The following is a 14,836-nucleotide window of genomic DNA, read 5'->3' on the forward strand; positions in this document are numbered from 1 at the left end:
TCAAATTCAGCAAAAAAACATGTGACATATATATATATGTGTGTGTGTGTGTGTGTGTGTGTGTGTGTTAAATGTTTTTAGCTGGAATTTTAAAATTAAGGGAGACTAGGATGGTCCCATTTCGGCCTTGTTCTGGCCTCATCAGCTAGCCACACCCTTTCCTTTTACTGGGATTCGATCTGGTGAACTCTGCCTTGTAAAGCAGAGAACTAGCAGTTAGATCACTGCTAATTCTCTGCCTTACAAGGCAGAGTCCACCGGATCAAATCCCAGTAAGGAAGGGTGTGGCTAGCTGATGAGGCCAGAACAAGGCCGAAATGGGACCATCTTAGTCTCCCTTAATTTTAAAATTCCAGCTAAAAAAACATTTGACACATACAGAATATAGTTGTCGGCTATAAATAAATTAACTGCCTTGAAATGGTCCTGGGTTGGGCCTACAGGCAAAAAGGAGCTGTGATGTTCCTTCAATATACCAGGGTGATCCGACATAAAAAACCCCCAAAAACATATAGCCCCTCCCTGGTACAGAGCTGGAAGGGATCTGATCTGATAGCTCAACTGCTAATTCTCTGCCTTACAAGGCAGAGTCCACCGGATCAAATCCCAGTAAGGAAGGGTGTGGCTAGCTGATGAGGCCAGAACAAGGCCGAAATGGGACCATCCTAGTCTCCCTTAATTTTAAAATTCCAGCTAAAAAAACATTTGACATATACACACACACACACACACACACACACACACACACATGTCACATGTTTTTTTGCTGAATTTGTAAATTAAGGGAGACTAGGATAAATCTATTTCGGCCTTTTTTGGCCTCATCAGCTAGCGATACCCACTGGGACTTGAACCTGCAACCTTTGCCTTGTAAGGCAGAGAATTATCCTCTAGGCTACAGTATCCAATCCCCTTCAGCTCTACACCAGGGAAGGGTTACATATTTTTGTGTCGAATCACCCTGGTGTATTATTTGCCTTATTTGCCTCTTGGCCCAACCCAGGGCCATTTCCGTTTGCAGGTTGCCACTCCCGGTTCTCCCAAACCGGTCCAAGTTGGCTGAATACCACCTCTCCCTCCCTCCCTTCCCCATTCTTAGTAGCCATATCTGCATGTAATTCAACTTAAGCAAACAAACAGTACTAGGGCCTTAAATCCAATCAAGAAAAATGTCTTTTTCGCAGGAGTTCCTAGTTAAGCCAGAGTTAAGACCAACCTGTAAAAAATGAAGGGTTTTTTTCAGATTTTTACTTTCTTGTGTGCAGACATTATTAACCAGAGTTGGGTTCCTGCTGGTGTGGTCCAGTGCACTGCTCCAATAGTGGCTTGCCGATTGTGCAATTTTGGCGCCACGGCTCTGGTGCCATCTTTGCCGGTCCGTGCACGCCACCATTTCCCCCCCCCCCAATTTTTTGGTGATTTTCCAGCTCTCTGAGCATGCGCAGAAGGAAAATTGTCCCTCTGCGCATGTGCAGAAGCAAAATCATGTTTGGGGATGTGTGCATGCACATAGGTAGCGCATTTGCATGCAACATCGCAATGCGCATGTAACGCATTGGTAGGAAGGTTAAAGGAACCTGCTCCTGGTATATTACCTGATAGACCCTGCAAACTAGAGAAGGAGAGTACAATAGTACCTCTAGATATGAGTTTAATTCGTTCCAGAACGGAGCTCGTATGTCGAACAACTCGTATCTGCAACAAATGACTTTAGACTTTGTTTTTCCCCTCCGAGATAACCAGAAGCAAGGATTCTTGCGCCACCTAGTGGACGCTCGGCTTGTATCCCGAATTTGAGCTCGGGTCTCGAAAAGAAATTTTGCTCCCCTCGTGGCTCATAACTTGGAATACTCGCATGTGAAGCAACTCGTATCTAGAGATACTACTGTACAGTCAGCAGAATTGCTTCTGCTGAGGCAGGATTTCTATTGGTTTCTTTCCAGTAAATGTGCAATGCTTGGGCTAAATTAGAAGCAGTACAACTCTAGTTATTTGAAGTTTAATCTGCAAGCTGTAGCTTTCTTTTATTGCCATTATTTCATTCTGCAGTTCCACAATTCAGGTACTGCCCTTGGCCTTGCTACAGCTGTAGGAAAACGATTATAGGGATGTCTATTATACATGATTGAGGATTATTAGTCTTTAATGATCTCTTGCTTTGGAATTAAACCTTTTAAACTTTATTTAAAACCTTCTCTTTCCATTTGCTCTTGACTGTTAGCGTTTGACATCTGCTTCATCAAAGTGTGACTTTCTTTAATTTCATGGATTATGTTTGATTCCAGAGTGACTGGAGGGGAGCTGTTTGAAGATATTGTTGCCAGGGAATACTACAGCGAAGCTGATGCTAGGTAAGTCCGTGCTGTTTATTTGTTTATAATTAATAATAATAATTTATTAGATTTGTATGCTGCCCCTCTCCGAGGACTCGGGGCGGCTCGCAACAACAATAACAATATAGTACAAGTCTAACGGTTAAAAACTAAAATTAAAAATCCACTATCATTAAAAAACAAATCGATACTACACAATCATGCCATACTCAAGTCTTACTAATCAGAAGGGGGGGCATTAATCCCCCCATGGTTGGTGACATAAATAGGTCTTCAGAGTCTTGTGGAAGGCGAGGAGGGTGGGGGCAGTTTGAATCTCCAGGGGGAGTTGATTCCAGAGGGCCGGGGCCGCTACAGAGAAGGTTCTTCCTCTAGGTCCCGCCAGATGACATTGTTTAGTCGACGGGACCCGGAGAAAGCCAACTCTTTCTCCGGGTCCCGGGATTCGTGCGTCAGCAGGTGGTCCCGTAGGTATTCTGGTTCGATGCCATGTAGCGCTTTATAGGTCATTGTTTGTTTGTTTGTTTCAAAATACTATTTTCATTAGTTTTTCACATTTTACATATCGCAATAATTCTTTAAGCAGATCTACAGTCTTTTATTTATATTGTTTTTGTATTTATATAGTTTATATATTTACCTTATGTTCTGTCGGGCTCTCTGGTAGACTCCCCTCAAAAATTCACAGGTACAAATTTCAGACACACACATGTTTGAAAATTCAAAACAATGTTCTTTATAATGAAAATTCACTGAAACTAAGCCCTCTTTTGGTATAGCAAAGAGCACTGGTCTCCAAACAAACTGGTAATTTGTACAAGTCCCTTATCAGTTCTGTGATACTTAGCTTGCAGCTGTGAGGCAATTCACAGTCCTTCTTCTTTCACAAAGTGAAACACACTTTGCCCTAGTTTAGTTTCCAAGCGGGGGGAAATCAGCACATAAAAGGTCAAAGTCAGTAAAGCAGTCATGAAACAGAACGATCAGATAATCCTCCACAATGGCCAAACCCATAGACTGCTATTTATAGCAGCCGCACTAATTACCACAGCCCCACCCAACCACAGGTAGCCTCATTTTCTTTGATAATAATCTCTCAGTTGTTGCTGCCTATGCATCGCTCTCCGCATGCGTGGCTGTATCATTAACTCTTGTTCTGAATCCAAGGAGGAGCTATATAATTGATCTCCTTCTGAGCTGTCTGCCACACTCTCCTCCTCCCTGTCACTCATGTCTTCTTGGTCAGAGGAGCCTTCATCAGCAGATTCCACCCGGGGCAAAACAGGCCTGCAGCATGTGGATGTCTCCCCCACATCCACAGTCCTTGGGGCAGGAGCTGGGCCAGAGCTAACCAGAACATCTTATAATATTTTATAGTTCTACATCTTCATCCCACACTTTCCCACTCACACGGCACTCCGTAAACACGTGTCCCAGCAGCAGGCTGGTTACAGCCGAGCAGTCTGTTTTCCTGCCGCTGAAAGCGAGTGCCTAGCCCAGTGATGGCGAACCTTTTTTCCCTCGGGTGCTGAAAAAGTGTGGGCGTGCACTTTCGTGCATGCGTGAGTGCCCACACCCATAATTCAATGCCTGGGGAGGGTGAAAGTAGCTTCCCCTGCCCCCCGGAGGCCCTCTGGAAACCGGAAACTGCCTTTTTCCAAACTTATGGTGGGCCCAGTAGGCTCGCGTTTCGCCCTCCCCATGCTCCAAAGGCTTCCCTGTAGCTGGGGGAGGGTGAAAATGTCTTCTCCCATCCCTCTGGAGGCTCTCTGGAAGCCAAAAACACCCTCCCAGAGCCTCTGCGAGCCAAAAATCAGCTGGCCAGCACACACATGCACCTTTGGAGCTGACCTAGGGTAACGGCTCGCGTGCCAGCGGATATGGCTCCATGTGCTACCTGTGGCACCCGTGCCATAGGTTCGCCATCACTGTCCTAGCCCATGCTCCGCAGGGATTCTTGATCCCCTGGGCTGGTTACAGCTTTCGGGCGGGCTTTTATAATTGAATTTTTTATTAATTTTAACAACAAACAAAAAAATACTTAAAAGAAAATGTGCCCAACACCAATAAAAACCCCACCACCATTTAGGGGTTAAATTATTTGCAATAAGTTTCAATTTCTTCCTTAGCTCCGGTTTACATTTCTTTACATACAAAAAGTGATTGGAATTTATTTTTCACATTGTCGTCATAAATTCTACTTAAGATATAATTTTTCACCTTATTCCATCGTGCCATCAGCTTCTCCAATTTATTTTCATCGAACTTATTTAATCTTATTTCCATAGTGGATGTGGTCCACCTTGTACCAGTACCAATTCTGGATTGTCCCTTTATTGCTATCCTTCCACCCTAATACCACTACTGCTTGAGCGCTTTCCAAAGCTGCTGTTTTGATTTCTTTAAATTCTCGTAATTCCCCATATTTAACTAGTGTTGCTAATTCTTTTGTAATTATCCAACTAATGTTTAGCATATTATTTATTTCATTCTGTACTTCCTTCCAAAATTTTTGAACTTCAACACATTCCCAGAGCATATGCATAAAAACTCCTTTTATTTGGCAACCATGCCAGCAATTTCCTTTCCCTTTCCTCTGGAAGTGTGCTAGTTTTACTGGCGTGAAATACCATTTATGTAAAATTTTCCTTCTAGTCTCTCTAATTCTTGTATTCTTTATCTTATGTATGTTTTCTACTACTTCTTCCATCTCGCTTTCATTCATCCGTAATTCATTTTGCCAATATCTTGTTAGGCCAGCTTTCGGGCGGGCTTGATTACGTTTTTTGAAAAGGCAGTTCACTCTTTGGGCCACCAGCTAGTTACAGCCGTTGACCGAGAAAGTGGCCGCTCCTTAAGGGTCTCCAGATTGGGCCAATAGCCGCCTTTTGCTATATCTTCGGCCCTGTCGAATTGTAATTAGATAGCTATATATTTTGGTAATCATCTTTTCTTCTGGGCCTGTCAAAAGTTTATCGAACTGTTGTGTCTCTGTCTCCATTCCAATTTCTTCACTGTCATTTTTATATCTTGATTGGAGTTGAAGGTATGGCCACCAATCTATTGCTATGCCCTGTTTTTGCAGCTCTTCTCTACTTTTTAATTTCCCCAATCCATCTAAAATATCTTTGCATTCAACCATTTTACTCATATAAATTGTGTTTAGATAAATCGTCACTTCCATGGTAGACAGCTGTTTTATTTTCTTTTAATTTATTTATGGCCATTATTCTAATGTCAGTCTTTTCTCACCTTGGTGGCAGTTCTGACATCTGCGAAATACCATTTCTTGACTTTTTAAAAACTGTAGCTGTTCATACAATTTAGGCAAAATACTTGTATAGTTGCCACAATAAATTATTCCTAGACCAGACTATATAAATATAGGGAGAATAATTAAAAATACAGTGATACCTCGTCGTACGAACCCCTCGTCATACGAACTTTTCGAGATACGAACGCGGGGTTTAAGATTTTTTTGCCTCTTCTTCCAAACTATTTTCACCTTACGAACCCACTGCCGCCGCTGGGATGCCCCGCCTTCAGACTTCCGTTGCCAGCCGAAGCGCCCGTTTTCGCGCTGGTACGATTCCCTCTATGGGAAACCCCACCTCCGGATTTTGCATTGCTGCAGGGGAATCCCAGCAGGGGAATCCCACCAGCGCGAAAACAGGCGCTTCGGCTGGCAACAGAAGTCCGGAGGTGGGGTTTCCCAGCGAGGGAAGCCTCAGCGAAATTGCAGCATCGCAAATTGTAATAAATGACTGTAACTTGCATTTAAGTGCATTGTTGTTGTTGATATTGACTACGCATAGGGGCTACCTCTGAAGACTGTTCGGAAACTCCAGGCCGTGCAGAATACAGCCGCGCGAGCAGTCATGGGTCTTCCCAGATATGCCCATGTATCGTCAACACTCCGTGGCCTTCGTTGGTTGCCAATTAGTTTCCAGACACAAGTGTTGGTGATCACCTACAAAGCCCTACATGGCATCGGACCAGAATACTTACGGGACCACCTTCTGCCGCATAAATCCCAGCGACCAATTAGGTCCCACATAGTTGGTCTTCTCCAGGTCCCGTCGACCAGACAATGTTGTCTGGCAGGGCCTAAGGGAAGAGCCTTCTTTGTGGCGGCCCCGGCTCTCTGGAATCAACTCCCTCCGGAGATTCGAACTGCCCCCACCCTCCTCGCCTTCCGCAAGAGCCTCAAAACCTATCTATGTCGCCAGGCATGGGATAACTAGTGTATCCCCCCTCTGACCATTGAAAGTTATGTGTGGTTATGATTGTGTAGTATCTATTGTTTTTAAGGTAATGGGTTTTAGTTACAGTTTTTAATTATTAGATTTGTATCTGTATTGTTTCATTGTTGTTGTGAGCCGCCCCAAGTCTTTGGAGAGGGGCGGCATACAAGTATAATAAATTATTATTATCATTATCATTATCATTATCATTATTATTATTATTATTATTATTATTATTATTATTATTATTATCATTATTATTATTATTACTGTTGTTGTTGTTGTTGTTGTTGAAGAAGATTCATAACATTTATGCCTTGTTTCTCCGGGACCTTAAAGCAGCTTATTGGATATACTTCTGATAACATAGAAACATAGAAGACCGACGGCAGAAAAAGACCTCATGATCCATCTAGTCTGCCCTTGTACTATTTTTGGTATTTTATCTTAGGATGGATATATGTTTATCCCAGGCATGTTTAAATTCAGTTAGTGTGGATTTATCAACCACGTCTGCTGGAAGTTTGTTCCAAGGATCTACTACTCTTTCAGTAAAATAATATTTTCTCATGTTGCTTTTGATCTTTCCCCCAACTAACTTCAGATTGTGTCCCCTTGTCCTTGTGTTCACATTCCTATTAAAAACACTTCCCTCCTGAAACTTATTTAACCCTTTAACATATTTAAATGTTTCGATCATGTCCCCCCTTTTCCTTCTGTCCTCCAGACTATACAGATTGAGTTCATGAAGTCTTTCCTGATACGTTTTATGCTTAAGACCTTCCACCATTCTTGTAGCCCGTCTTTGGACCCGTTCAATTTTGTCAATATCTTTTTGTAGGTGAGGTCTCCAGAACTGAACACAGTATTCCAAATGTGGTCTCACCAGTGCTCTATATAAGGGGATCACAATCTCCCTCTTCCTGCTTGTTATACCTCTAGCTATGCAGCCAAGCATCCTACTTGCTTTTCCTACTGCCCGACCACACTGCTCACCCATTTTGAGACTGTCAGAAATCACTACCCCTAAATCCTTTTTGGCCTGAAAGGTCTTCCTAAGTGTTCAGCTGTTACAGTTGTATATTTTGTATTGGGGCTGATTCTTGCTCTACATCTTGCTTCCTGTACTGGGATTGGACATATAGTGGTACCTCTACTTACAAACTTAATTCGTTCCATGACCAGGTTCTTAAGTAGAAAAGTTTATAAGAAGAAGCCATTTTTCCCATAGGAATCAATGTAAAAGCAAATAATGCGTGCGATTGGGGAAACCACAGGGAGGGTAGAGGCCCTGTTTCCTCCCAGGAGATTCCTAGAGAGGCCCCATGGAGGCTTCTCCCCACCTTTTCCGGCCCTGTTTCCTCCCAGGAGATTCCTAGAGAGGCCCCATGGAGGCTTCTCCCCGCCTTTTCCGGCCCTATTTCCTCCCAGGAGATTCCTAGAGAGGCCCCATGGAGGCTTCTCCCCGCCTTTTCCAGCCATATTTCCTCCCAGGAGATTCCTAGAGAGGCCCCACAGAGGTTTCTCCCCGCCTTTTCCTGTTACGGTTTTGGAAGCTTGGGTTTGTAAGTGGAAAATGGTTAAAATATATCTTGAACCCCCGGTTCTTATGTAGAAAAGTTTGTAAGTAGAGGCGTTCTTAGGTGGAGGTACCACTGTAGTTGTAGAGCCTGCCAGAATAGTTCATCTTGCCTTTCATATACCTGCTGGGGATATGTTGAGATGCCTTACTATTTCCCAGAACAAGTATCTCTCCACTTAACAGGAGAAGTTCCTGAGGATTGGAGAATGGCCAGTGTTGTGCCTATCCATTAGAAGGGCAGTAGAGAAGAAGCTGGTAACTACAGGCCAGTTAGCTTGACATCAGTGGTAGTTAAAATGATGGAGACTCTACTCAAAAAGAGGATAAATCAGCACCTAAAAAACAATAACTTATTGGACCCAAATCAGCATGGCTTTACTGACGGCAAATCATGTCAGACTAATCTCATTGATTTCTTTGACTATGTCACAAAGGTGTTGGATGAAGGTGGTGCCGTGGATATTGCCTACCTGGACTTCAGCAAAGCCTTTGATACGGTTCCACAAAAAGAGCTGATAGCTAAATTAGTGAAGATTGGATAGTTCAATGGATTTGCAGCTGGCTGAAGCGTAGACATCAGAGAGTTATTGTTAATGGCGAGTATTCTGAGCAGAGTCAGGTTACAAGCGGTGTGCCACAAGGGTCTGTTCTGGGTCCTATTCTTTTTAATATGTTTGTGAGTGACATAGGGGAAGGTTTGGTAGGGAAGGTTTGCCTATTTGCCGATGACTCTAAAGTGTGCAATAGGGTTGATATTCCTGGAGGCGTCTGTAATATGGTAAATGATTTAGCTTTACTAGATAAATGGTCAAAGCAATGGAAACTGCAGTTTAATGTTTCCAAATGTAAAGTAATGCACTTGGGGAAAAGGAATCCTCAATCTGAGTATTGCATTGGCAGTTCTGTGTTAGCAAAAACTTCAGAAGAGAAGGATTTAGGGGTAGTGATTTCTGACAGTCTCAAAATGGGTGAACAGTGCAGTCAGGCGGTAGGGAAAGCAAGTAGAATGCTTGGCTGCATAGCTAGAGGTATAACAAGCAGGAAGAGGGAGATTATGATCCCGCTATATAGAATGCTGGTGAGACCACATTTGGAATACTGTGTTCAGTTCTGGAGTCCTCACCTACAAAAAGATATTGACAAAATTGAACGGGTCCAAAGACGGGCTACAAGAATGGTGGAAGGTCTTAAGCATAAAACGTATCAGGAAAGACTTAATGAACTCAATCTGTATAGTCTGGAGGACAGAAGGAAAAGGGGGGACATGATCGAAACATTTAAATATGTTAAAGGGTTAAATAAGGTCCAGGAGGGAAGTGTTTTTAATAGGAAAGTGAACACAAGAACAAGGGGACACAATCTGAAGTTAGTTGGGGGAAAGATCAAAAGCAACATGAGAAAATATTATTTTACTGAAAGAGTAGTAGATCCTTGGAACAAACTTCCAGCAGACGTGGTAGATAAATCCACAGTCACAGAATTTAAACATTCCTGGGATAAACACATATCCATCCTAAGATAAAATACAGAAAATAGTATAAGGGCAGACTAGATGGACCAGGAGGTCTTTTTCTGCCGTCAGACTTCTATGTTTCTATGTTTCTAATGCAGATGGTTCTTATGTGCAGTTATTATATCATTCATTATAAAACTTGAACAGATTGTGCACTTCAAAACACTTTAAGAGTAATAATATGGGACTCACCCCATGGCAACGTGACTATTGCCATGGAGTGGTATAAATCAGATAAATGACCCTGGTTTATGCTATAAGAACTGTTGCAGTGCAAAATTAGTTCCTTCCTTGTAAAAAATCGCTTCTGCTGGCTGTTACGTTAGTTTCATTAAAAGTGCCTGGAAATGAGCTTAATGAACATTTGCAGGGTTTGTGTGTGGTGCTTTGTGCAGTCACTTTATGGGGGTAATGCTGAACTAATACAATAGGTGTTGATAACATGTTACGCCACTCATTCAAACGGAGAAGCACAGTATTTTTTTCCCCCTTTTGCTGGAAAACGTGGAGCTTGAAAGCTGAAACAAGGGAAGTAAAAAATGCAAGTTAAGCAGGCTCTGTATTTTCAAAGTCTCCTGCCCTTTTCTGCAGATATGCTCGTAATGTGCTTCCGTGCACTGCTACTTAAACTTCCTACTGGCAGTTTCCCAATGTGAAAGAGGTGAGGGAATCTTCAATTTCAGCCAGGCTAGCAAAGAGGTGATAGTGGTTAATGGCCTTGGATCTTGTCTGGCAGATTTTAGGGATTCTTGAAAAATCTCTTTCAAGATAACCTCGATCAGGGGAAGAGGTTTCTGGATCAAGGTGAGGCTAGGATTCAGGCTTTCCAAGCACTTCCCAGGGCACAGAGCTTACATTTTTAATATACTGTAGTGGGATCTGAGCTTGTAGTTTTAATTAATTAGATTTGTGTACACATTGTTTTGTAATGTACCCTGTGAGCCACCACGAGTCTTCGGAGAAGGGCGGCATACAAATCTAATTAATACTAATAATAATAATGATGATGATGATGATGATGATGATAATAATAATAATAATAATAATAATAATAATAATAATAATAATAATAATAATAAAGAACTGGTGGGATCATAAGCCCGAAAACGTGGTCGAAAATGAGCAAGCAAAACTACTGTGGGACTTCCGACTCCAGACTGACCGAATTCTGAAGCATAACACACCAGACATCCTGATTGTGGAGAAAAAGAAAGTATAGATCATCGACATCGCAATCCCAGGAGACAGCAGAATTGAGGAGAAGCAGCTAGAGAAATTAGTGAAATACGAAGATCTAAAAATCGAGCTGCAACGACTCTGGCATAAGCCAGTGAAAGTGGTCCCAGTGGTACTTGGCACGCTGGGCGCAGTGCCAAAGGATCTCAGCGGACATTTGAAAACCATCGGAATTGACAAAATCTCCATCTGTCAATTGCAAAAGGCCGCTTTACTGGGATTGGCAAACATAATTCGCCGCTACATCACGCAGTCCTAGGTGCTTGGGAAGCGCCCGACTGGTGATGAAATACGAAATCCAGCATAGTGATCTAGTTTGCTGTGTTGTACTGACATAACAACAACAACAACAATAATAATAACAACAACAACAATTTTATTTTTGTTATTATTACTATTTATTAGATTTGTATACCACCCCTCTCCGAAGACTCGGGGCGGCTCACAACAACAAAAACAGTACAGATCCAAAATTAAAAACCATTTAAATCCCTTAATATAAAAACAATCATACATCTCATATAACAATGCAGACAGTGGGCATTGTCAATAATATTTCATATTTGCTTATGGTACGTATTTTATGTATGGTTAGATCTTTAATACATCATTCCTGATTAAAAGCATATTTTCTGATATTGCGTAATAATTTTCCCTTGGAAGTCTTACTTATATACACTGCTCAAAAAAATAAAGGGAACACTCAAATAACACAAATAGATCTGAATGAATGAAATATTCTCATTGAATATTTTGTCCTGTACAAAGTTGAATGTGCTGACAACAAAATGAAATTGATTGTCAATCAGCGTTGCTTCCTAAGTGGACAGTTTGATTTCACAGAAGTTTGATTTACGTTGGAGTTATATTCTGTTGTTTAAGTGTTCCCTTTTTCTTTTTGAGCCGTATATATAGAATATATTTATATGTTCAAGAAATAAATCAATAAATCATGTTACTTTTCTGCTTTATTTGTTTGTCTTTCAGCCACTGCATTCATCAGATTTTGGAGAGCGTCAATCATATTCATCAACATGATATTGTACATAGGGATTTAAAGGTAATATATATATGGCTCTACTGAAAATTAGACTTGCCTGCAGGCTATGATTAAATGAAATCAAAATAGTTGAAACAGGTGGGCCTTGGGCAGTATGAAATTGGTTTGCTTCTCCGCTACAGCCTTCGGCTTAATAATCTTTCGTTTAATTTAATACCCTGGTTCCTTCAAATGGTGCGCATTTTGCAAAAACTTTAGCATCTCCAATTGATATTGCACTGTAGCTGACAGGGATGAAAAGTAAGCTTTTTGCTTGTGGCAGATCATAACTACCATTTAGAGAATCTAATTCAGCTGCAAGAAGGCGGATGGGTGGAGCTTTTTCTTGACTCCTGTTTTCCAATTCTAATTTTTAAAGAAATGCATGTTAGAGCATATTTTCCTTATGTTCGTTATGCACGTAAGGCGTTATGCAATGGGTCTAACTATTCGTGTAGCATAACAGTTCAAAGGATTTTAAAATAGAAAGATGAATCTTGAGATCTGGGAGGAAAACTCAATTGCCTTAACGTGGACATTAGTTGAAAGGAAAAATGGATCCAGTTAAAATACTGTCCAGAGTTATTGCAACCTCATGGTGCAGCGAGGTTTCTTTAAAAAGTTACTTTTATGCTTTGATGGGGAAACTAGAGTTGGCCTTCTTCGGGTCCCGTCGACTAAACAATGTTGGCTGGCGGGACCTAGGGGAAGAGCCTTCTCTGTGGCGGCCCCAACCCTCTGAAACCAGCTCCCCCTGGAGATCAGGACTGCCCCCACCCTCCTTGCCTTTCGTAAATTTCTTAAAACCCACCTCTGCCGTCAGGCACGGGGGAACTGAGACATTTCCCCTTGCCTATGTAGTTTTACGTATGGAATGTTTGTGTGTATGTTTTTATATAAGGGTTTTTTTTAGGTTTTTAATGTAAAATTGTTATTTTAGACTTAATATTAGATTTGTCGTTGTATACTGTTTTATCACTGCTGTGAGCCGCCCTGAGTCTGCGGAGAGGGGCGGCATACAAATCTAAATAATAATAATAATAATAATAATAATAATAATAATAATAATAATAACAACAACAACAACAACAACAACAACAACAATAATAATAATATAAAAAAAACTAACACCCATGGAAGTGTTCCTCGTTAACAGCAATTTCACATTGACATGTTTGATCATTACAGAGCAGGCTTCAAACTAGTCATAAAGTTCTTTATCTTTTTTCAGTGTTTTATTACTGTATATAAGGCAAAGTAGAGCCCCAGATCCATGCTAACTTATTCATTTAATGAAGAGGGCGAAGAGGGAAAAATAGAAGAATAGAACAAGTTTGGAATAGTTGTCTGGGCAAGGATAAATGCTGCTCAAAAAAAATATAAAGGGAACACTCCAAGAACACATCCTAGATCTGAATGAATGAAATATTCTCATTGAAGACTTTGTTCTGTACAAAGTTGGATGTGCACAACAGCAGGTGAAATTGATTGTCAATTAGTGTTGCTTCCTAAGTGGACAGTTTGATTTCACAGAAGTTTGATTTCCTTGGAGTTATATTCTGTTGTTTAAGTGTTCCCCCCTCCCTTTTTTCAGCAGTGTATATTTCTTCAAAAACGAGGACATCTGCATGGTTTTGATTTGCCTTTGATGGCTGTATCCTCCTCCTCACTAGGTGAGCTTGTTTCATGAGGCAGGGAGGTCAAATCACAAAAGACAAACAGTGGCAGATGAAAAGAACACTTGCACCAAAATGGACAAGCCCAACATATCCGTCCATTTGTATAATTATCAGGGACCCCCAATAAACAACATAGTTAAAGAACTTACAAAACATCTTGGACGGTTTACAGAGGGAAGTTAATATTCTATCGGTTCTCACTGTAGTGCCAGCAGAGCACCAAAGACCTAATAAGAAAAGAAGAGGAGATTATGGTTTAATTCAATGTTATAACACTCTTTACATCTATAGACCCAGAACTAGCAACAGAATCCATAGCAACTGCATAACATAAAATGGCCTAATTATTTTTATCGAAGCATGAACCAGTTGCAGCCCTATCTGGACCGGGACTCATTGCTCACAGTCACTCATGCCCTCATCACCTCGAGGTTCGACTACTGTAATGCTCTCTACATGGGGCTACCTTTGAAAAGTGTTCGGAAACTTCAGATCGTGCAGAATGCAGCTGCGAGAGCAGTCATGGGCTTACCTAGGTATGCCCATGTTTCACCATCACTCCGCAGTCTGCATTGGCTGCCGATCAGTTTCCGGTCACAATTCAAAGTGTTGGTTATGACCTTTAAAGCCCTTCATGGCATTGGACCAGAATATCTCCGAGACCGCCTCCTGCCGCACGAATCCCAGCGACCGATTAGGTCCCACAGAGTGGGCCTTCTCCGGGTCCCGTCAACTAAACAATGTCGGTTGGCGGGCCCCAGGGGAAGAGCCTTCTCTGTGGCGGCACCGGCCCTCTGGAACCAACTCCCCCCGGAGATTAGAACTGCCCCTACTCTTCCTGCCTTCCGTAAACTCCTTAAAACCCACCTTTGCCGTCAGGCATGGGGGAACTGAAACATCTTCCCCTGGGCATGTTTAATTTATATATGGTATGCTTGTGTGTATGTCTGTTAGTATATGAGGTCTTTTTTAAATCTTTAATATTTTAAATTGTCAGATTATTTATGATTTGTTTCCACGTGTTATGAGCCGCCCCGAGTCTTCGGAGAGGGACGGCATACAAATCTAAGTAATAAATAAATAAATAAATGAACGTAGCCACCTGACTCAAAGGTAATTGGGGCCACCACGGTCAGGATTCCTAGAAACTGTAATGTAATGCAGAAAACATAGCGCTTCCATGCCTGTAACCAAAAGTATAGCTCTGATA

General features: G+C 41.7%; 1 protein-coding gene across 10 annotated transcripts in view; it reads left to right on the forward strand.

Annotated features, from left to right (window-relative positions):
• Positions 1 to 14,836, forward strand: part of CAMK2G (calcium/calmodulin dependent protein kinase II gamma) — a 323,775-nt gene that overhangs the window by 184,761 nt on the left and 124,178 nt on the right. For all 10 annotated transcript variants that reach the window (XM_070752089.1, XM_070752091.1, XM_070752093.1 and 7 more), the window contains exons 5-6: positions 2,286 to 2,351; positions 11,896 to 11,968. In XM_070752089.1, coding sequence (XP_070608190.1) covers positions 2,286 to 2,351; positions 11,896 to 11,968 — 139 coding nt within the window. The remainder of the gene's footprint in view (positions 1 to 2,285; positions 2,352 to 11,895; positions 11,969 to 14,836) is intronic.

This window comes from Erythrolamprus reginae, chromosome 5 (assembly GCF_031021105.1).
Source record: "Erythrolamprus reginae isolate rEryReg1 chromosome 5, rEryReg1.hap1, whole genome shotgun sequence".
Classification (NCBI taxonomy): domain Eukaryota; kingdom Metazoa; phylum Chordata; class Lepidosauria; order Squamata; family Dipsadidae; genus Erythrolamprus; species Erythrolamprus reginae.